The following is a 21,320-nucleotide window of genomic DNA, read 5'->3' as shown; positions in this document are numbered from 1 at the left end:
TCTCCCCCAGCAGACCCAGACACGTATACGGCCACACCGACGGATGACTAGGATATCGTTGCAGCAGACGGTTCCACATTTGGATGCTCCACATAGGTGTCCTCACCAGATGAGGTGGGATCCTTCCATTCCATGATCTCCAGAGCCACCAAGCTATTCCAGCTGGTGCCTGAGGAAACCAACAAGTAGGGCTTCTTGTACCACAGGCGCACGATCATGGCAGTACCCGTTCTGCACGATATTTGGAATGAGGGCCTGGGCCTCCATGAAGAACCCTTGCATGGCTCCAGAAAAACTACATAGGCTGGAGAAGAAATAGAGGGTGCCGGACTCTGCACACAAGTGCCTGAAGTCGCAGCCATTGCTCGATTCAGTGGTATCGGTGGATGCGAGGAAACGGTCGGCAAACCTGTCCTCGTCTTCGGCCCCTCCGGACAGTGAGGGGAAAAGGATGGACGCCATAGGAAAGAAGGTGATTTTACACTCCGGCGTCCACTATCAAGGCAGCCAACGCACTGACGATCCTGCCCAGGTACGACAGGGACTTGATACAAGCTGGGGCCTATTCTGGAGTTCCTCTCCGACGATAAGAATATGGATGCAAAAGCTCTTTTCCAGGAAGGTGAACTGGCGTCTCATCACACCATCACAGTGACATTGGACCTTCCCGACAAATGGGGGACGGTGTCTGCCTTAGTCGGCAAGTTTGGATGAAGGCCACACATTTCTGTCAGGAGGTCCAGGCGAAGGTGCTGGACATGCCCTTCGACGGACTGAATCTGTTTGGGAAGGTCGTCAACGAGTCCCTCCAGACCATCAAAGCGTATACAGAGATGGCCCGTTCCCTGGTCACTCTCCAGCAGCACTGCTCTTCTTTTCGCTCCTCCAGGGGAAAGTCGAGCAGGTCTTCCAAAGGTTTCTCAATGTCGTACCGACAGCCTCCCATATCCACAACGCAGGTAGCCTACAGAGGCCATTCCCAGGCCTACGGTAGCCGAGGACAGCATCACCATCGCCTGCAGGGCAGGATGCCGGTGCCCAAGCTAGCCTGAACCGACTGGGACGTCGGTCCCCCACTTGTGCAACCCGGTGGGAGGCCGGCTGACGTGGAGAAAGATCACCACTGACAGATGGGTGCTGGACGCTCTTGCCCAAGGACACACTCTGGAGTTTCAACGCAGGTGTCCGCTGATCCCTCTGGTTATCCGTCAGGAGCAGCACATCCCTCAGCTCCAGGAAGAGGTACGGGCCATGCTGTGAAAAGGGGCAATAGAGCTAGTTCCCCAAAGGCTCCGGGGCTCCGGCGTCTATTCCAGATACTTTCTGGTCAGAAAGAAGACAGAGGGCTGGAGGCCCATCCTAGACCTATGGCATCTGAACAAATACTTAAAGTTCCACAAATTCAGGATGGTCGCGTTATAACATTTGCTCGGCCAACTGGAAATAGGAGACTTCTTGACGTTGTTGGACCTAGAGGGCGCCTACTTCCACGTTCACATTCACAAGCAAGAAACATCTAAGGTTTCGTAGTGCAGGGACAGCACTACCAGTTCAAGACCCTACCTTTCGGCTTGAAGTCGGCCACCAGAGTGTTCACAAAATGCTTGGCTTTAGTGTCAGCCCATCTACGTCTACAGGGTATACCCGTACCTGGACGACTGGCTGATACGCGGGAGCTCGCCGACGGGCACACCAAGGCGACCGTCCAGCTACTAACCGATATGGGCTTCTCCGTCAACTATCGAAAGGCCTGCTTAACACATCACAGAACGCGCTGTTCCTAGGCACCAGACTCAATACGGTGTCTTACCTGGCGTCGCCCTCGGAGGAGAGGATAGCAGCCATTCTAGGAAAGGTGCAACAGCTGTCGTTGACGAAGACAGCCATAGTGCGGCCCATAAAGTCGTTACGGGGCTTGATGTCGTCCTGCATCTACCTCGTCCGGCTCTGCAGGTTGCAAATGAAACCCTTCAGGAATTCCTGGATGCACGCATGGATACAGGTGTCTGGAAACTAAGATCTCTCTCAGCAACGTGTTCCGTTGGGCAATAGTATGGTGGGCCATTTGCTCCAACATCGCTCAAGGTACAGGATTTCAAAGCCTGCCATATCAGGAGACGGTCCCCACGTACGCCTCCCAAGAGGGATGGCGAGCGCACACCGGACGTCTGCACGCCAAAGGACTGTGGCTGCCCGAGGAGAAGGGGCTTCATATCAACATCCTGGAGCTACGGCAGTGTTCTGGACCCTCAAGTCGTTCCTGCCGTCACTGAAAGGCAAGATGGTGAGGATCTTTACGGACAACACCAGCACCATGTTCTACATCAGGAAGTAGGGGTGCATCGGCGCTCTCCAAAGAAGCGCAGGACTTGTGACGATGTTCCTTGTAGCTCTCAATCTGGTGTGAGTCAAGAACACCATTGCAGACTCCCTCAGCAGGGAGTTGCGCCCCTGCCACGAGTGGGAGCTTCGTCAGGATCAGGTGGCCCGCCTGTTCAAGTGGGGCGATCTGTTTGCAACAGCGGCAAACTCAAATTGCCAGAGGTTTGCCAGCAGGTTCCACCAGCCGAGGAGCCTGGAGGACGCATTCTCCTTCCTGTGGGAAGGTCTGTTCTTGTATGCGTTTCCTCTCCTGCTACGAGTCATCAACATACTCAGTGTCCATGCAAGATGATACTCGTCGCCCCGGCGTGGTCGAGGCAGATTTGGTATCCAGACCTTCTCAGCCTGTCAGCGTCGCCTTCGGTCAAGCTGCCAGTGGTTCTGGATCGTCTCATCAGAGGAGGCGGCGCAGTCTTTATCACTACCCAGGATCGCTGAACCTGAGGTTGTGGCTCCTGCAGCCCTAGAGTTTGGAAGGTATGAGTTGCCTGTGGACTGCAGGGAGGTCCTTGCCAAGCCCAGGGCGTTGTGGACTTTGAAGTATTACGGTCCCAAGTGGAAGCGTTTCGCTATGTGGTGCGGGTCTCAGAAGATTACCCCTCTGACGGTCACGGCCCTGCAGGTCCTTCCATACTTGCTATTCTTGGCCAAGGCCGGAATGGTGCACGCCTCTATCGAGGTACATCTGGCGGCTATCTCCCGCTACACCAGATCTTCACTTTGGTCTCTTCGACTCGTCAAGGAGTTCCTCAAAGGACTTTTTTGATCTTTCCGCCGGTGAAGTCTCCTGTCCCGGCATGGGAACTCAATATGACTCTAACGAGGCTCATGGGGGCCCCCTTTGAGCCTATGCATCAGGCCCCTCTTAAGGTCGTCTCGTGGAAAACCGCTTTCCTTGTGGCCATCAGCTCTGCCAGGAGGGTAGGTGTGATCCAGGCTCTATCCTGCAAGCAACCATACCTGACTTTTTACGAATCGAGGGTGGTGCTGTGTACGCACCCCTCGTTCATGCCAAAGGTTCCATTGGAATTCCACCTTAACGAGCCTTTGTTGTTACCTGTTTTTTCCCGAAACCTTAGTCACTGGCTGAAAGGGCCTTGAAGTCGCTGGACATAGCTCGTGCCCTGAAGTTCTACGTGAGACGCACAAAGGGTTTTCGAAGACTTCACAACTGTTCGTGAACTTTGGTCCTGTGTACCATGGGATGGCCTTGTCCAAGGCTTCCATTTCAAGGTGGCTGTCTAGCTGCATTACGCACTGTCATCGGTTGGCTAAATGTTGTACTGCTATGTATTCGTTATTCATGAGCATGTGAATCCATGCCAGACCCCATGCTGGAGAAGGTTTAAGTTACTTACCTGTTACTATTGTTCTCCAGCATGGGTCTTGCATGGATTCACATGCAAACCCTCCCTCCGACCCCTGTGCGGCTCTTTTTGGTCTCATACTGCCACTTTACGTGCTTACCAAATCTGAAGATGGCTGCCAGAGGAGGGGCTTAGGGAGAGGACTGTCATTGGATGGGGGCAATGAGCTCTGCAGCTTGCGCCGAAATCCCTGGCAGCGCCCATCATCTCTCGATATCCTGCATGCTATTAGCAGCAGTCCCCCTCATTCTCAGGGGATGAAATTACCCAGCTTGGTCCATGAGGAGCTGTTCTTTGTCCGGAAGGACACTGGGTATGTCTGTCAACAGCTCCATCAGCATTGGAAACCACACCTGTGATTTCATAGAGGTGCTATCAAAATCAACTCCGCTTTCTCCCTCCAACACTTCGCTAGATGCCTGCTCAGCATGTAGTTCTCCTGTCCAGTGTTGGAGACGCGCGTCCGTGCCTTGCCTCCCTGGGTCTAGCCTCCAACTGAAGTAGCTGGGTGTCTGTGCGTAGAGTTGAGACGCAAACAAGTCTGTGTGGATTGGACCCCACAGACCATTCAGACTCTGAAAGATCTCGGTCTCCAGTTTATAGTCGCTGGAGTCCATCAGGTAACGCAACTTCCAATCTGCTATCACTTTCAGTGAGCCTGGTAGGTACTCTGCTGTCACCAAAGTCACTGACTGCAGGCAAAAATGCCTAAAATCCTTCACTAATTCCGCTAGTAGATGGGATCTCGTCCCTCCTAGATGATTTATATATCTGACTACTGATATATTGTACATCTTGAGGAGGACACATGAACTCACCCTTCCTTTCGTGAACGCTTTTATAGCGAAGGAACCCGCCAGAAGTTAGAAACAGTTTATGTGAAGGTGGAGTTCGTCCTCGCTCCATTTTCCTCCGGTCTCTAGAGATCCGCATCTTGCTCCCCAGCCTATGCGGCTGGACTCTGATTCTATAACTAGATCTGGTCGGTCTCCGAAAATGGCAGGTCCATTCCAGGCGTCCATATTATTCAACCACCAGTCCAGTTCCATGATGGATTCTTGATCTAATGTATTTGCTGATGGTATTTTAGGCCCTTTTGCAAATGTTTGATCTTCAGTCTCTGAAGTGCTCGATAGTGCAGAGGGCCTGGAAAAATGCTAGCATCCCTAATATCCTAGTAAGTACTGAGAGATATCGTCTGCTTGCTCAGGCAGTCCCTGATCTCCTTCTTGATATCTCTTATCTACCGCATTGGCAATTCTAGGGTCGCTCTCTTGGTATCTAGTACGAAGCCTAGGAAGTCTAGTCTTTGCGCTGGTGTCGTGTCCGATTTTTCCACGTTCACTAGGAACCCTAGGGATGTCAGGAGGTCCTGCACCCATGCTGTCTGGTATACCAAAGTCTCTTCCCACTCAGCCAGGAGCAGCAGATGGTCTAGGTATATAATCATCCTGATGCCCTTCTCTCGAATCGCTGCTGCTACGGGCTGCATCAACTTGGTAAAGGCCCATGGTGCTAAGGCTAGCACAAATGGCATAGTTCTGAACTGCCAAAGCTGGCCGTTCCAGTGGAAAGCTAGGAAAGTCTTGAATTCTTCTTGCACTGGCAGTGTTAGATACGCATCTTTCAAGTCTAACCTTGTTAGCCAATCTCCTTCCCTTAGGGAATCTCTGAGCTGGTGTAGCCCTTTCATTTTGAAGTGGCGATACACTTTCTAGCCGTTCAGCTCCTTTAGATTTATGACTGGTCGCACTTTCTCTTTTCAGTGGACCAGGAACATATTACTTAAAAAAACTGGGCCTTTCGCTGCACTTCTCTATGGCCTTCTTTCACTCTAGCTGACACAGTTCGTGATCTAGGCTCTCCTGCTCTGCTTGCGTTAGGTGTGGTTGCGGAGGCCAGTGTGACTGTACTGGCTGTTGGATGAATTCTATCTGCAGACCTCTGACTGTTTGCAAAACCCAGGTATCACTCTCACCTGGTGTAAAGCCTTGTTTTCATTCTCACCTGGTGTAAAGCCTTGTCATCGGCTGGCTCCTTTTCCCCTGCGCCCTCTCGGGAATCTTGCTCTGGCTGGGAAGGAGGAGTCCTGCTGCTTATTTTCCCAGTACTGCGCTCTGGGATTCTGGGTTCTTTCCTTCTTGAAAACGACCGGCTGCTCCACCCTGATAGCGGCCGGTCCCAGCAAAAGCTCTACCGGGGAGGATTTTTCTTATTGATGCTTGCGCCTTCTCCAACGAAGTATAAGTGCCGACGAATCGGCCCATCTCCTTGCCAAATGTCTCTCCGAAGAGGAGACCATGTGCCGCTGCTTTGGCTTCACAAGATGCTAGGTCACTTAGTTTAGGGTCTATCTTAAGTAGTAGACCTCTCCTCCTTTCGGAGGATATGGCACAATTTGCATTGCCTAATAGTCAGACTGATCTCTAAGACCAGTTAGCCAGGGCTTCAGGGTCAACTTTCTCTCCAGTATCTCTGGCCCTCTCTGCTGGGTCCATTATTTTAGCCAAAGGCCCTGCTATGTCTAACACTTTCTCTTGGCAGCTCCTCCAGGATCTGTCAATCCCTTTCCACGGGTCCTTGCTGGCTTTAGAGACGAAGGTTAACATCTTAGGGTTCAATTCTGGCATCTCCGCCACCTTTCCTGGGAGAGCTGGTCGTGGGCATTCCACTCGAAGGCGCTGCCTCACTTCTTTGTCTAAGGCCTTTTGCAGTCTGATGGCCGTGTACTGCGTCACTCTGGGGGAGGGCTGCTAGTCTGAGGATCTGGGTTTCCTGATACCATCAGGGTCGAACATATCTAGGATTTCTTCTGGGTCTTCATCTAGATGTTTCTCCTTTCAGGCTTTGTTACCACCGCTGGGCTTCGCCCACTCTTCGTCCGCCTTCTCTTCCTCGCCCATCTCGTTGCCGTAGTCTAATGTGAACGAAACTTCAATTAATCCTTGCGTGTTACGCTCCTAAAGCGATCGCCCTGATTCCTAGAATTCCCTACTCGTCTTAGGTTGTCAGACGCGAGATGCACATTACATGAGTCTCAGACTGCCCACTCGCATATCATTGAACTAAGCATTCATATACTTTATTTCCTAATAAACTATCTGTAGGTTCTACTATAACCCTAAAAACATGCACAATCAATGGAGACATGATAGGAAGGTACTTATCTGCTGAAGAGCAATAAACAAGAGGAGGAGTCCAGGGACAGGACGTGTGTCATAGCTGGACTGACAGACAGAACTACTGAGATTCTGGGACTTGTAGTTTTAAGGAAGAAAAGTGACATGAAGATACTTTTCAGTGTTTTGGTGTATTTTTGTTGAAACTGCTGGAGAGTAAAATAAATAGAAGTTGGAGCATAATGCTCGCCTCCACTCGTGACATAGAATAATATATTGAATGCTTGTGAGCTTTGTGAGTAGCTGAGTATGTATTATAGTTATTCCAAGATGGCGGTCCTCATTTTAGGGTTTTCCGGAATCAAGCCAGAAAACAAATGTCACGTGAGTGCGAACTGCGGTTCCGCACGTCCGGCGATCACGTAACCATTGCTACACATTGAAAGGCGGCCGTGGGCCCAGAGGCTATTTCTTAGCTGCTCTCTGCCCTGTGCCCGCATTTCAACATGAAAAATAAACCGAGGTAAGGCATTCATTTTTACTGGGTTAATAGATAGATCCACATACTAAGAAGGACCAACTAAATGCCATTACTCTAGCCCCCTCCCTTAGGTACCATCAGGCTTTGAGTTCTATGATAAAGGTGCACATTTCTAACATCAGTGAGTAACATGTAACTCTCCCCCTCCCCACCCCTTAAGCACTCTCTTGTGCACCCCCTTCTAAAGAAGCCCGCGACCGATCCTTGCTCTCTGGCTAACTATCGCCCGATCTCATCACTCCTTTCCTGGGCAAGCTCTTGGAAAAGCTGCCCATCTTGCAGCCTAATCTACATACTGAATTTGTTGGTTTCCTCCATGACCACCATTCTGGCTTCAGAGCTGCCAGAACCATGGAAACTGCTCTCCTGAACACCTGTGAAGACTTGCTCTCCAATCTTGACTATAATCTCCCTTCTGTCCTCATTCTCCTTGATCTATCCTCTGCTTTTGACACAGTCAACCATGCCATCCTGCTCAATCGTCTCCGGGACAACCTTGGTATTACTGATCAGGCCCTGGCCTGGTTGACCTCCTTTCTCACTGACTAGCCCTCTCGGGTCCAACTGGGGTTTTTCCTCTGGTCTATCCCTCTCTACTTGTGGTGTTCCCCAGGGTTCTAACCTCTCTCCCTGGCTCTTCAACCACTACCTGTGCACCTCTTGTCCACAGCATCGCTACTTTCTGCTCCAATTTTCAATGGTAATGCGGATGACACTTGTCTCTCTTTCAGGCTGCCCTCAGCCACCTCTACTACTTCTGTCATATCGGACTGCCTGGCTGCAATTCAGGAATGGTGTGCCGCCAATGTTCTCTGCCTTAATGCCAATAAGACTGAGATCCTCCTCATTGGGACACCCGCTCCCTCCTTTCCTCTCTCTCTCTGGCCACCCACTCTGGGCCCTCTTCCTGCTCCTTCCTGTGAGGCTAAGAACCGTGGTGTCCTCTTCGACTCCACCATCTCCTTCCCTCCTCACATCTCCGTCTCTAAGAAGTCAAACTATCCGTTGCACCTCCTCAGAGTTATTCTTCCTTTTTTCACTTTCCCCCCTGAAGCTCATTGTCTCCAGAGTTCTGGTCCTCTCTAGGCTGGACTATTGCAACAGCCTCTTTCTAAATCTTCATGCCTCTACTCTTCGACCTTTACAACTTATCCAGAACAGGACTGCAAGACTTGTCCTTGGCCTCAAGGCCAGGGATCGTCTCTCTCCAGCTCTGAAATCTCTTCACTGGCTCTCCGTGGCTGCAAGGATCAAGTTCAAGACCCTCTGCATCGTCCACAAGGCTTTCTGGGGCCTGGGACCGCTCTACCTCCAACTTTCTCTTCCAAAACATCTTCCTTCTCGAGCACTTCGCTCATCCACCTCCAACTCTCTGAGGGTCAGACACTTCTCCAAGCAGAGAGTTGGGGGCAGATCTATCTCTCGGCGGTGGCTTCCCTCTGGAACAGCCTCCCTCCCTCTCTCAACCGTGAGCAGAACCACCTCCGGTTCTGGAAGCAACTCAAGACCTTCCTTTTCTCTTTGGCTTTCTCACTTCCTCTTCCCTGCTGATGCACTTGACTGCTCCGTGCACTGGTCACTTGGTCACCCTCTGAACTCAGGCCGGGCCCAGACTCCTGCATGTCTAGTTGCCTGTGCACTGCCTCTGGGCTCCCCAGCACCTAACGGTCTGTATCTGCAACCCTACAGTCCCTTCTCTCTGCACTTATAAGCCACCTGCTGGCTGCACTTGAGTTAACTGCACTTCCCCCTTCCCCTCCCCCCGTGGCACTTCTCCCCTTCCCTGCACTTGCGCGATCTGAATGACAAAAGGCCTAGTAAGATCGTTATTTTGTCCTCCCTTGTTGCCCCCTCCTTGTTAGGATGGATTGGAATTAATCCTCGCATTCATTTTGAATATTTCCTTCATTTATATATTTTAGTTTCCTCCAAATGATTTTGGACTGAGAATTCACAACAGTGAGTTTTTATGAAATCTTTAAACTCTAATCTAACTCATGTTATCGTTATTATATTCTGACATGACCTAACAGTCAAGTAGCAGAAAGTTTGCTCCTCTCCCAAACTATAAATTGTCCATTCAATTTTTTTTTCTGACTTTTGGCTCATTACCAGCAACTGTTATTGTAGTGGTTGGTTTATCCACAATGAACAGACTATAAAGTTAGTCATCTTCTGAATAGATGTCTTGAGTTGAACACATCTTTAATCTAGTCTTGATATCGCAATGGTCCCTATTACACTTTTGATCATAATTTTTTTTAAATTTTAGGGAAAGTGAGTTCCATTTTCCTGAAGAAGGGATCAATACTCCGAAACGCGTAGTGATATTAGGAATCCTGACTTGTTACTGAACATCTTATCACCTTATGGGAACAGCTTTTGAGAACTCAACTGAATAATACCTAACAATCATGGGAATTTCTCACACATTTTATGAGTTAGCATGGTTGTTTGAATATTAATCATACCGAGGATCGATTATTGTAATGTTCTGCTGATTGGAGATTTTAAGAATTCCTTGACGCGCCTCCAAGTTCTCTAAAACGACGCAGTGCGTATAGTTAAGGGGATCCCTAGACATCAGCCCATTACTGTACATAGGAAGAACTTACACTGGCTTCCAGTGGAAGCACAAGTCCGTTTTAAAGCTTTGACCATTGTTCACAGATGCCTGTATGGCAAGGCCCCGGACTATTTCAGAGACTGTGTTGCTATTCAGCATCATCCTATATCCACCAGAGCAAGTAAGTTAGTGCGCCTATTGGTCCCAATAAGTAGAACAACTAGGGGCATGGGCAGATCATTTACTGTCTGCGCCGCCACTCTGTGGAATCATTTGCCTAGGGAGTTACACTCAGACATAGTGAGATTCCGGAAGAGGCTAAAGACTATTCTTTTTGAGAAACCTAGGTGTTGTTCATGTCCACCTTCTGCTGGCTTTTACCATTCTTATGGGTTCTCTGCACCCCGATACCTGTGGGCTTCGGCGCCTTATAAATTCAAAATCAATCAATCAATATCAGGGTGCTGATTAACCTATGTTCTGAGTTGTTTCTGTTGAAATCAAGTGTATATTATATTAATCATTTCTGTATATAATGTATTTTGTTAGTCTCTATTAATGTTTTCTTTGAACATTTTCTTTGAATGTATAAAAAATACTGCTTTTTCAACATATTGAAAATAACACGTTTTGGTTTGACACATTGCCCTTTCATCTAACAGACGGAAGGCCAGGGATATTTTTACCAGGTGCACCTGAAAAGTCTTAATTTACTAACTTGGTTATTTAATCAAAAAAACTCCATTGCCCTCCCACCCCCTGCACCACTTTTAGCAAGATCTCATAGCACTCATGTTAACCTGGTGCCATTCACAAATCTCCTCCTACCTGCTAGCCTAATTTAACAGACCAAAGTAGAAAATAGTAAAAGTCCTAGAGTTCTCCACTGTCCATGGCCCTGCCTCGGTTGCATTACTACTGTCACTCATCTATGAATCCTCCTGGCAAGAATTCAGTCCTGTATTTTTCAATGTATTCTTCAGGCTGACGATGCAGTTTCTTCGTAAATTCTTCCACGGTGGTAATTGTATGAATCTTGTTCACCATTTTGAACTGCAATACAAAGTGTAAAGTATATTCATAACAAATGCTCTACACTTCTAGGGATGCCATCAAGAGATTAATCCCTCTTCTACGTGCAAGCATTACCGGCGTTATATCCTGAAAAAATTGGACTATACTCTCTCTGTAGTTAATAAGGGGTTTTGTTCTTACTGCTGCCAACTCTTTTCCTTAACTTGGGAATTGTAAATTATTTCACCAAGATGTCTCTTGAAGTGGTCCCAGAAGCTTCTCCTCTTACCCGCCCTTATGTGCTCTGTCCAATCTGTAAGAAGTGCTGGGCAGATCTCTTGTAATTTCAGCCAAGTGTTCCCAGGCACTCATCCATATCCGTTCCTTTTGTCACCACATCCAAGAATCCAATCTGGATTTTCTCCCTTTGGGAGCGGTTCTCAAGATCTTCCCACTTACCTCTGGTGCAAGAAGGGGTGTCCATTACAGATTTTACTTATGTATCCACAGGCTAACCAATCTCCTTAAGTGTAGTTGTATCTGATTCAGATTCATCAATTCTCTCCCTGAAAGCCGTAATCCCTAGGAGGTCTGGCTTTGATATTTAAGGACTGCTTTATCTGTAGCCTCTTGCTTTGGTCTCTCTGGCTGTAATGGAGGCCAGGCTTGCTAGAATTGTGATTAATCCATCCACAGTGTCATTTTATTTATTGTATACCACCCCGAGTTCTTTTAGTCTCCCAACCTTTCTACACTGTGGTATCCGAGTTCGCCTTAAAATTTAAAATGTATGTGTACTGGGGGTTTTCAATATCTGGGCTGACGCAGTTGTAACTTCTTTCGTAGCGGCAATGGATAGTCTCTCATTGCAGCAATGGGCTGTTTGTCCCACCCATGAGAAAGGACATGCTCTCGACCTTATATTTGCGTCGTCTCAGTTCCTGCATGCGTTCCCTTGTGACGCGTTTATTTATTGTGCATTTGTAAGGTGCAATAGGGAGGGGACATGGCAAAGAAAGCAAATAAAACAATGAAAGATAGAGGCGGACCTACTAGGCCTTGTGAGCATTCAGTATGTGCAAGTGCAGAGAGAGAGAAGGGATGAAGGAGTGTGTGCTAAGTGCTAGGTGTACCAAAAAGGGATGTGCTAGGCAGTAAGCAGCTGTTAAGTGACTTTGTGAGAGTGGTCAGCTGGCAATAAATAAGTGCAGGCCTGTGGTGGCATAGGCCAGTGGGTGCCAAGACAAGTGCTGGGAGCGGGCGGAGGCTGAAGGCGATTGGGTGTCGCAGGCCAAGACCCAGAAGTACACACAAGGTCCCTGGTCACCAATCTCAGCAACTGTGGGGTTTAGCAGAGGGAGGGAGGGAGGGAGGGAGGAAGGGGAAGGTGAAAATGAAGGTCTTGAGGAGCTTCCGGAATTTGAGGAGATGCGGCTCAAGACGAAGAGGAAGTGGGAGACTTCCATAGGAGGGAGCCTACAGAGGAAAGAGATCGGCCACCAGCTCACTGTTTAGCGAAGTGCTTGACACACAGGAGGAACGTAAAGATCTGGAGGGGAGAGTATTTAGTGTGAGCCAGCTGTAGATGCGTGGTCCCCAGTCCCAGACAGCCATATAGATCATGCAGAGGGATTTGAATTTGATATTTGCAGCAACCCAGAGCCAGTGGAGAGATTTTAGGGCTGGAGAGATGCGGTCCCTGGGCTTGAGGCCAAGGATGAGTCTTGCAGCCCTATTCTGGATTAGCTGGAGGTGTCATAGAGCAGAAGAGGGTAGATTAAGGAAAAGGCTGTTGCAATATTCTAGCCTAGAGAGGACCAGAACTTTAGAGACATTGAGCTTCTGGGGGAAAGTGAGGAAGGAAGAATTACTTTGAAGAGGTGGGCCTTCTTGGCAAGTTCCTGAATGTGAGGGAAGAAGGAAAGAGAGGAGTCAAAGATGACTCAAAGGTTTCTGGCTTCAGATGAAGTAGAAGGGGGAGAGCCCATAGAAGATGGCCATAGTGAGGGGAAGAAAGAGGGAGAAAGATCTCAGACTTGCTGGCATTGAGGCAGAGATCATTGGAAGTACACCAGGATTGGATGGCAGCTAGGCAGTCAGGAATAATGAAGGAAGTAAGGAGAATATCAGAGTAAGTTTTAAAAAGAGTTGTGCGTCATCTGCATAACACTGGAAGTTGGGAGGAGAAGGTGGAAATGAGGTGTGCTAGCGGAGCAAGGTAGGTGTTAGAGACAGGGCGGAAAGTTGGAGCACTGGAGGATGCTGCAGGTGGAGATAGAAGTGGGGAAGGAGAAAGAGCCCTAAAAAACCTGGGATGGATGGTCATTGAGGAAGGAGGTCAGCCAGTCTAGAGCCCGCCCCGAGATACTTAGGTTATCGTGGAGCTGTTTTATGAGGATGGAGTGGTTGACCGTATCAAATGCAGAGGAGAGATCAAGTAGAATGAGAACAGCTGGAGATTTAGTTGAGAGATGCGAGCAGTTACTCACAGGTGTTCAGAAAAGCAGTTTCCATGCCTCTGGATGCTCGGAATCCAGATTGATGGTTGTGTAGGCAACCAAAAAGTTCAGTGTGTTGGGTCAGTTGTGGGAAGACCAACTTCTGAGAGTTTCCTAAGGAATGAGATGATCGATACTGGGCAGTAGTTGGCTGGACAAGACTGGTGTGCAGAAGATTTTTTTCCGGAGGGGGCGCAGAAGGGAGCGCTTGAGGGAGGAGGGGAAAGATCCAGTAGCAAAAGAGTGATTGCAGAAATCTGCAAGTTTAGGGGCAAGAGAGCCAGTATTGTCCTTAATGGTTCTGGAGGTAGACCTGTTTGGTGGAGACCCTCATGTGGTGGACAACTCTTGTGACCTCGTCAGGTGTGATAGGAGAGAAGCAAGAGAGAAAGGCAGTGGGGGGATGGGAGGCCATAGGAGGCAGAGTGGTGGGGGAAGGGGACGGGGAGAGGGACACAAGGGTGCTCAGGATGTCCTGAGGTTTGCAGTGAAGTGTGTGGTCAATGTGTTGCACAGGGCCTTGGAGGGAAGAGGTGACGCAGAGAATGCGGAAGGGTTGACTAGTTCCTTGCAGATTTTAAAGAGTTCAGCTGTGTTGTTGGATGCCCAGAGATGCAATCCTGGATGTGGGCCCTTTTCTTGGAGCAGGCGAAGAGTATTGCCTTTGTAGCATGTGACAAGCCAGTTTGTTAGAGGGTGAGCCTGAGGTCTGCCACTTTCGTTCCACAGCTCTGCACGGCTGCAAGTTCGGAGTCGTACCAGGTGTTACGCTTGGAGGCATGTTTAAGGTTGATCCTCATCACTTGGGCAAGAATGTCAAGGTTATTAGTGATGGCAAGGTGGAGGTTGCTGAGAGCACATTCAGAGGTAGAGTATGTAGTGGGGAGGGAGGGGGATGATGGTAGATGCAAAGGCAGCAGCTGACACTCGTTTCATTGGATGGATGTTTGTGAACGAGGTTGACAGGGCTGAGAGAGGTGCGGTCAGAAGGACAAGAGGACCCAGGTGAGAGCAGAGAATGGGGTGATCTGTGGGGGGCGGGGGGAGATGAAAGATCAGTGTGGATGAAGACACCCTGTCCGACCACTATGTGCTACCTTACCAACTTATTGTGAAGGGTTCGTCTTGACTAGTTAGTAAGAATATAAAGGTCTTTCAGAGAAACTTTAGGCCTGTTGAGCCGACCATTTTATCTTCCCAGATTACATCTATTTGTGAGGAATTGAAGGATGGCCCTATGCCACTACCCCCAGCCATTTCCTGATTTGCTACAGTTTGCACGCTGATTAGTTGACCCCTTTCAAATGGATACAAAAAGTGTTGAGACCCTTGGCTGCCTGGTTTTCGGCCGAGTTATGTGCTTTTGCGCTTAGTGGTGCGCCAAACAGAGCGCAAATGGTGTGTTGCCTAGGACTTGTATCTGAGAGGGGAGTTTAAGAAGCAGCTTGCGTTATACCATAAAGCACTTATAATAGCTAAACGTGTGCATTTTACAGCCACGATTCATTCTGCAGTCAATTTATCTAGGAAGCTCTTTCGAAAAATCAAAGACCTGCCCAACCCTGGTACAGTTTCTATTGGCCTTGGTTCTCAGGTACTTTGTGACAATTTATCCATGTTTTTCTCAGAAAATATTGATGTTCAGGGCTAGTATCTCTTAATAGTGTGGTGCAGACCCCAGAGTCCATCGGTACCGATTCGGCATCTTTGCCTTTGGCTTATGCCACCCTTGTCCTTTTTTTTTCCTTTCACTGACAGCTCTGAAATTGCTCGGATTGTTACCCTTCTTAAATCCACATCTTCTCTTGATGACATTCCTTTACATCTGTTTGACTCTGCTATTATGAGCATTAGGGATAGTATAGCGCAGGTAATTAACTCCTCACCTGCTTGTGGCCAGATTCCGGCTGTCTTGGAAAAAGCACTGGTGACGCCTTTGCTGAAAAAGCCATTGTTGGACACAGCAGTCTTTGCTACTTATCGGCCGATCTCTCTGCTTCCTTTCCTTATGAAAGTTGTAGAAGCTGTTATTAACCCTCAACTTTGATCTTTTTTATAGGGCCACAATATCTTGGACCCCTGTCAGATGGGTTTTCGACCCATAATGGGGATCAAGTCTGTTCTCATCAATCATTGACGACTTATTCATGATCAAAGATCAAGGCGGTACGGCAGGCTTTATTTTACTAGACCTGTCGACCACTTTTCGAACTATTGATCATGCCCTTTTTCTATCAAGAATACAGACTGATGGCATTTTAGGCCAGGTTCTGGAGTGGTTCCGGGCTTTTCTGACTTCTCGTTCACAACTGGTGTGTCTTGCTTTGCTCAGGTCCTCACCTAAAATGGTGATTTATGGGGTTTCCGCAGGTTTCGCCCCCTGAACCCACTGCTTTTAGTGTATACATCCAGCAGCTGGCAGCTCGCATTCACTTGTTTGGGTTTAGATTTTATTCTTACGCAGATGATACCCAGATCCTGTTTAGGCTGTATCTGGGCTAGGCCTGCCCTGCGGCTCAGCTTAGAACCTGCCTGGCAGCGATTGGGGCCTCGATGGGAGCTAACTGGCTCAAACGTAATGGTGAGAAGACTAATGTCCTTGTTATTGCCTCAATGGGGGCGTCTGAGAGCTGAACTGTGGACTTTAACATTGGCCATTAACATTGGGGCCTCTCCCTGGTCCGGCTGAGGTGGTGAAAAACCTTGGTGTGAAAATGTCCGCTTCCCTGAAAATGGACACTCGGATTAGTACAGTATGTGGATTGGTTTTCTCAAGTTGAATCAACTTGGGAAAATCCTTCCTTTTATTTCTGAGGACATCCACGCACAGGTTGTTGCAGCGTATCTTAACAGTAGGTTGGACTACTGTCATGCAATGGTATTGTCTCAACCTGCCTACCTACTGCATCGGTTGCAGGTTCTGCAAAACGCAGCCGTTCGCTGGGTGAAAGGTATCCCTTTCAGACGACAAGTCTCCAATGATCTTTGGGAACTTCACTGGATGCCTGTGCAGGCCCAAATTCATTTCAAAGTTCTGCGTATTATTCATCTGGCTCTGAATGAACAGGGTTGTTTAGCCCTGCAGGAAAAAATTAAACTGTACTCTCCAGGTCGTGCGCTTTGCTCAGCAGGGGTAGGACTTTTGATAATACCTGCCTAGCGTCGGGAAAAAATAGGCAGCTGGGGTTTCTCACTCTCTGGCCCTAAACTGCAGAATGCTCTTCCAGTAGGGATCTGCTGTCTGCAGGATTTCAGTCTCTTTAAACAGAGCCTGAAGATCCGTTTATTTGCCTAAACTGTGTGTTTCCCTGCCCACACTTCTAGAAAGCACCATGATGCCTTTGGTGAAAGAGCGCTATACAAATCTGGTGATTGATTGAATCCCTGCACTGTTCCTGCCAGTGGCCTTAGTTAAGTCAATGCGCAGCTTTCTAATTTCTTCTTTCAGAAAGCCTTTCAGGTCTTGTTTAAGGGCTTACAGCGATGCCTGAATGACCCCCTTTGTTAATGCAACACTCCAAGAACTTTGACATCCTTCCCACGCCATTATTTTTCTTTCCAGTTCAGCTACCTTCTTTGCTACTGCAGAATTTTGGCTAGGGAAAACCACCCCAACAGAGACTTGATATTGCGCGAGGTCCTAGAGATTTTCTTACCTCTTTTGCCTGACAAAACTAGGGAGTTGTTTGTGATATTATCCCTCAGACTTTAGCCCCAATTAGAGGCACGTAGGTCTCACTCATTCTTTTTGTTGGGTGGTTCTGTCCCTTCAAGGCCCTCTCACTTCTGTCATGTTTCTCATCAAATGTGTGGTATGCCTTCTTTTTTTTTTAGCAAATTCTATCCTAAAACTCCTAGCTAATTCTGATGGTGGAATCCCCCTCCACCCGACCGGCTGCTTGAAAAAACGTAAGGCACCCATTGTTGCACTGTAGAAAAGGTCTGCTTTCATGACCCAGCAGTCTTCATGCCACATTTGGAGCCCACTAACTCGCTCTTCTTGTAACTTGTCTTGTGTGAAGAGTCATCACCAGGCCTCCCTCGAGTCGCCAACGCAGGAAACTTAGAAATGGTCTAAAGTGACAGTAAATCCGGAGAGATGTGGAAATGTTGGCTGAGGTTTTGACAGAGGGTGTTGTGGTCTACAAGGCCGAACGCTGCGAAAGATCTAAAAGGAGGAGGATGGCTAAATTACCTGAGTCATGGGTATTATCCATTTGGATTTTCAGGTCCAGTAGAGCTGTTTCCGTACTATGTTTAGGGCGGAAGCCAGATTCTCATTCCGAGCAGGTGGTTTTGCTGTAGGAACTGTTGAACTTGTGCATAGGCTAGGCGGTCCAGTATTTTTAGTAGGAAAGGGACGGTGGTAATGGGGCGGTTGTTTGCGGAAATGGAAGGATCGAGGGAGGGTTTTTTAAGGAGTGGAGTGATCCACGCTGCGTTTATACTAGTAGGGACTTCTTGGCCATGAAGGACGCATTTGCAAAGTCAGTAATGATAGGACCGAAGGTAGGTGTGCAAAGTTCCACTGTATGAGCGGGGCATGTATCACTGTTGCAATTAGAAGGCTTTAGTGCTAGGATGGTTGTTGGGACCTGCTCCTGAGAGACTAGCAGAATGAGAATTTATTTATTTATTTTACATTTATAAAGCGCTCACACAGCCCGCAGGCATCGAGGCGCTGTTACAGGAATTGTTTGTTTTTCTAGTTGCGTAATTGTGGTTTTTTTTTTGTTTTTTTGTCTTCGTTACTATTTATAACGCGCTTAAACACCCAGAGGTTTCTAAGCGCGGACCCGGGAATCGAACCTGTTGTTGCTTCGTGTCGTCTTGCTTCCAAGACGCGCACGCTGCCGCTGAGCTATCCTCCCAGGAATGAAGGGAGAGACTTTGAATGGACCCCTGGGTGTTGCTCTGGAGCTCTGATAGCGCAAATGGCATTTTGTGCTGATTTTGTCTCGAAGAGTCTCAATTTTGTGTGATAGGGCATTTTGTATAGTGGTACACCAGGCTCTGTCCGTGCATGCCAGAGAACTTGTGGGAATGGGGGTTTCAAGTTGTCTCGGGATGGATATTAGCTCTTTGGTATTCGAACCCACGTTATTCTAGCATTGTAGGAATTGGCTTTAAGGGTGTCTACTGCTTTTTGTAAGTGTGGGAGGCAGTGGCAAGAGATTTGCAGTTACTTGGGAGGGGTGCCTTTTACACTGGTGTTCAGGGGCTTTTTTATTCGTAAGGTAAGAAGGTCCTCTGTAAAACAGATGTTGTTAGGTTTGTAGGGTTTGGGTGTTTTGGCTATGCTAGGAGTATGCAGTTCCATGGTGTGGAGGAGACAGGAGTGGTAGAGGGTATTAGCCAGGTCATGCAGATTCTTGTTGCTGGGCAGAGAGCATGCTTTGAGCAAAGCCAGAGGTGTGGGTTTCAGCGCCTCATGCGTCAGTTTGCGGGTTTTACTGACTAGTATTGGATTCTGGGTGGGGGAGAGAGCTATGCATAATTTGGCAAGGGAGAGATTAAAGTGTAGAAGTACGTGGTCTGATCAAGGTACTGTAATAATGAACAAGATATCAATGGTGGCATTGGCCGTGAGGATCCAGTCCAGGATGCACCCTTTCGAATGTGTAGGCGAGTCGATCAATTGGGAGAAGTTCATGTCTTCTTATGCTTGTGCCAGTGTAGTAGCTTTGGGGTCAGATACGGCCTTATATTCGATATTGAGGTCCCCCAGGACATCGAATTCGGTCATAGGTTTCATAAGCGAGGTGATCAAGAGGGGGATGTTGAGGTCTGACGGCTGGGTCTGTTGGGTTTTCAGTAAAGAAAACCAGGTTATACATGGATTGGCCAGGGATAGTGGATATGGGTGAGGATCTGATCTGAAGAGATGATTTGGCTATGAGGGCTACACCTCTTCATATGGCGTTAAGGTGGTCTGCCCTAAAGATGGTATATTTGGGAGGAATTGCTTGGGAGAGGAGAGGGCTTGAGGCATTATGAAGCCAAGATTCTGTGGTGGCTAGGATGTGGACATCAGTAGCCTGTGCTCCTAGAGAGCGTACGTTAATTAGCGCACAGTTCAGATTTCCTGACTGCTTAGCTGGAGATAGGTGTTCAGGGACAACAGGTGCAAGAGCAGAGTCTTGCATTTCTGGAGACCCCAACTGATGGGCACGTGAGCTCAGAGGTTAGGGGCACCAGGAGTAAGGCTCTGGCCCGGAGCCTGCTTATTCGGTGTGACCCTACACAAGACTGAGTGGGTCCTTTGTTATAAGGTGGTTGTCACAGGATTGGGTAGCTGATTCGTGGCGTGGGTGTCTGGTGAGTCAAAGCACTTGCGTGTAGGGTATTGCTCCTTTAACTGGTGTCTATTGTGGGTGTGGGGGGGTTGGAGTATGGCTAGATCTCTGGTGATTGGCACTAGTTTTCCCTTGGAGTTGGGGAGGGATGGGGATTACAATTGGTCTTGGGGTCAGAGTAGGGCATCTTGTGGGCGTTTGACAGTTGGAGTTGAAGTCATGCAACGTGTGGACCCAAGCGTAATGGGTAACTAGGTGCTGGACGAGTGGGACGTGTGAGACTTTGAAGTCTGCTCCATAACTAGATGTAGCGTTCTTGGATTAACTTGGTGAGGTGACACCAGCACTAGTGTAGGGCGGGAGCAGGTAGGGCGGGAGTGAGAGTAGGATTAGCTGAGGAAGTGGTTTTGAGAAATATAGAACAATAGATCCTAAAAAGTCCCATATTCTGGGTTTGGCAGCAGGTAGAGCACAAGGATTCACTTTTTAGGTGATGAGACGATAGTTAAATATGCAATGCAGGCAATCTGATTTAAAAGAGAGCATACATTTAAAATTAAAACCAAATTTACACTTTGAAAATAGAGCAAAACCACATACCCGATCGCTAGAATAGGTCTGGGGATTCACTTGTGCAGAACCAAGAACTATACTTCGTACCTATTTAAACGACCATATCTTGTGTGGTGCTAAGCTTAAAAACTAGTCTGCTGGTTAGCGCAGGGAGGTGAAAAATAATGTGACAGCCAAGTATTGAATGAGGCTGCAGAGGGACCAGCACAGAAGCCACCAATGGATGCATTAAGTGTGCATCTGGGTGCTCGTTAGTTCTTCAGTGTGTTTTTAGTGTTTGTCCAATTTGCTCTGTGTAGGATCACCCTGGGTCTTCAATATAATATGTGGGGTCAACCCTTGATGTATCTGCGAATGGGGTCGGCGCTAGGTGTCCTTTGCAGAGGGAATACTACTTATCTCTCATTTATTTTATTTGTTTGAAGGTGTTCTTGTTTCCCTGGAAAATGCGATTGAAGCCATTGGACTGAAGGATGGAAAGGGAGTCACTAAAGCAGGAAGGTAGGTTGACCCACTTGGCTAAATATGAAGGCCCTCCTTTATGGGTGTGAAGACCAGGCCTCTGTCTAGGGTATCAAGAGGGTGGTACGCTTGTCTCTCCTGTGAACCAGCAGTCACAGGCTTGCCAATACCTATTGTTGCATCCAGGATATACCTATTGGCTGTTAAAAACTAAAGCTCTGCACTTTTAGTTTCATGAGCATAGAGTTGAACAGGTTACCAAATCTCCCCTCTTTCATGCTATGCACGAACGCCAGTGTCTGGTTTTCCACCAGGCAGCGTGAAATTTGTACTCATGACTGGGCATTCTCTAAATGGAAAAGGGGCCTTTCGCCATCATGGTATTCTTCAGAATTATTATTTGTAAGCAGTGAAGATTCTTTCCCCATGGGCAGGATCCCAAAACACATTTTGTGTGCTTTTTAAAGTTGCCCAATAGTTACGGTGAAACCTTTGGTTCATT

General features: G+C 48.1%; 1 protein-coding gene across 7 annotated transcripts in view; it reads left to right on the top strand.

The window, feature by feature from the left end:
* Nucleotides 1–21,320, top strand: part of RTEL1 (regulator of telomere elongation helicase 1) — a 1,752,068-nt gene that overhangs the window by 450,440 nt on the left and 1,280,308 nt on the right. For all 7 annotated transcript variants that reach the window (XM_069650890.1, XM_069650893.1, XM_069650896.1 and 4 more), the window contains one exon: nucleotides 20,782–20,857. In XM_069650890.1, the coding sequence (XP_069506991.1) occupies nucleotides 20,782–20,857 (76 nt within the window). The remainder of the gene's footprint in view (nucleotides 1–20,781; nucleotides 20,858–21,320) is intronic.

Source organism: Ambystoma mexicanum, chromosome 3p, assembly GCF_040938575.1.
Source record: "Ambystoma mexicanum isolate Mex_15411 chromosome 3p, UKY_AmexF1_1, whole genome shotgun sequence".
NCBI classification, from domain to species: Eukaryota; Metazoa; Chordata; class Amphibia; order Caudata; family Ambystomatidae; genus Ambystoma; species Ambystoma mexicanum.
The sequence above is the reverse complement of the archived record's forward strand: the minus strand, read 5'-3'. Positions and strand labels throughout refer to the sequence as shown.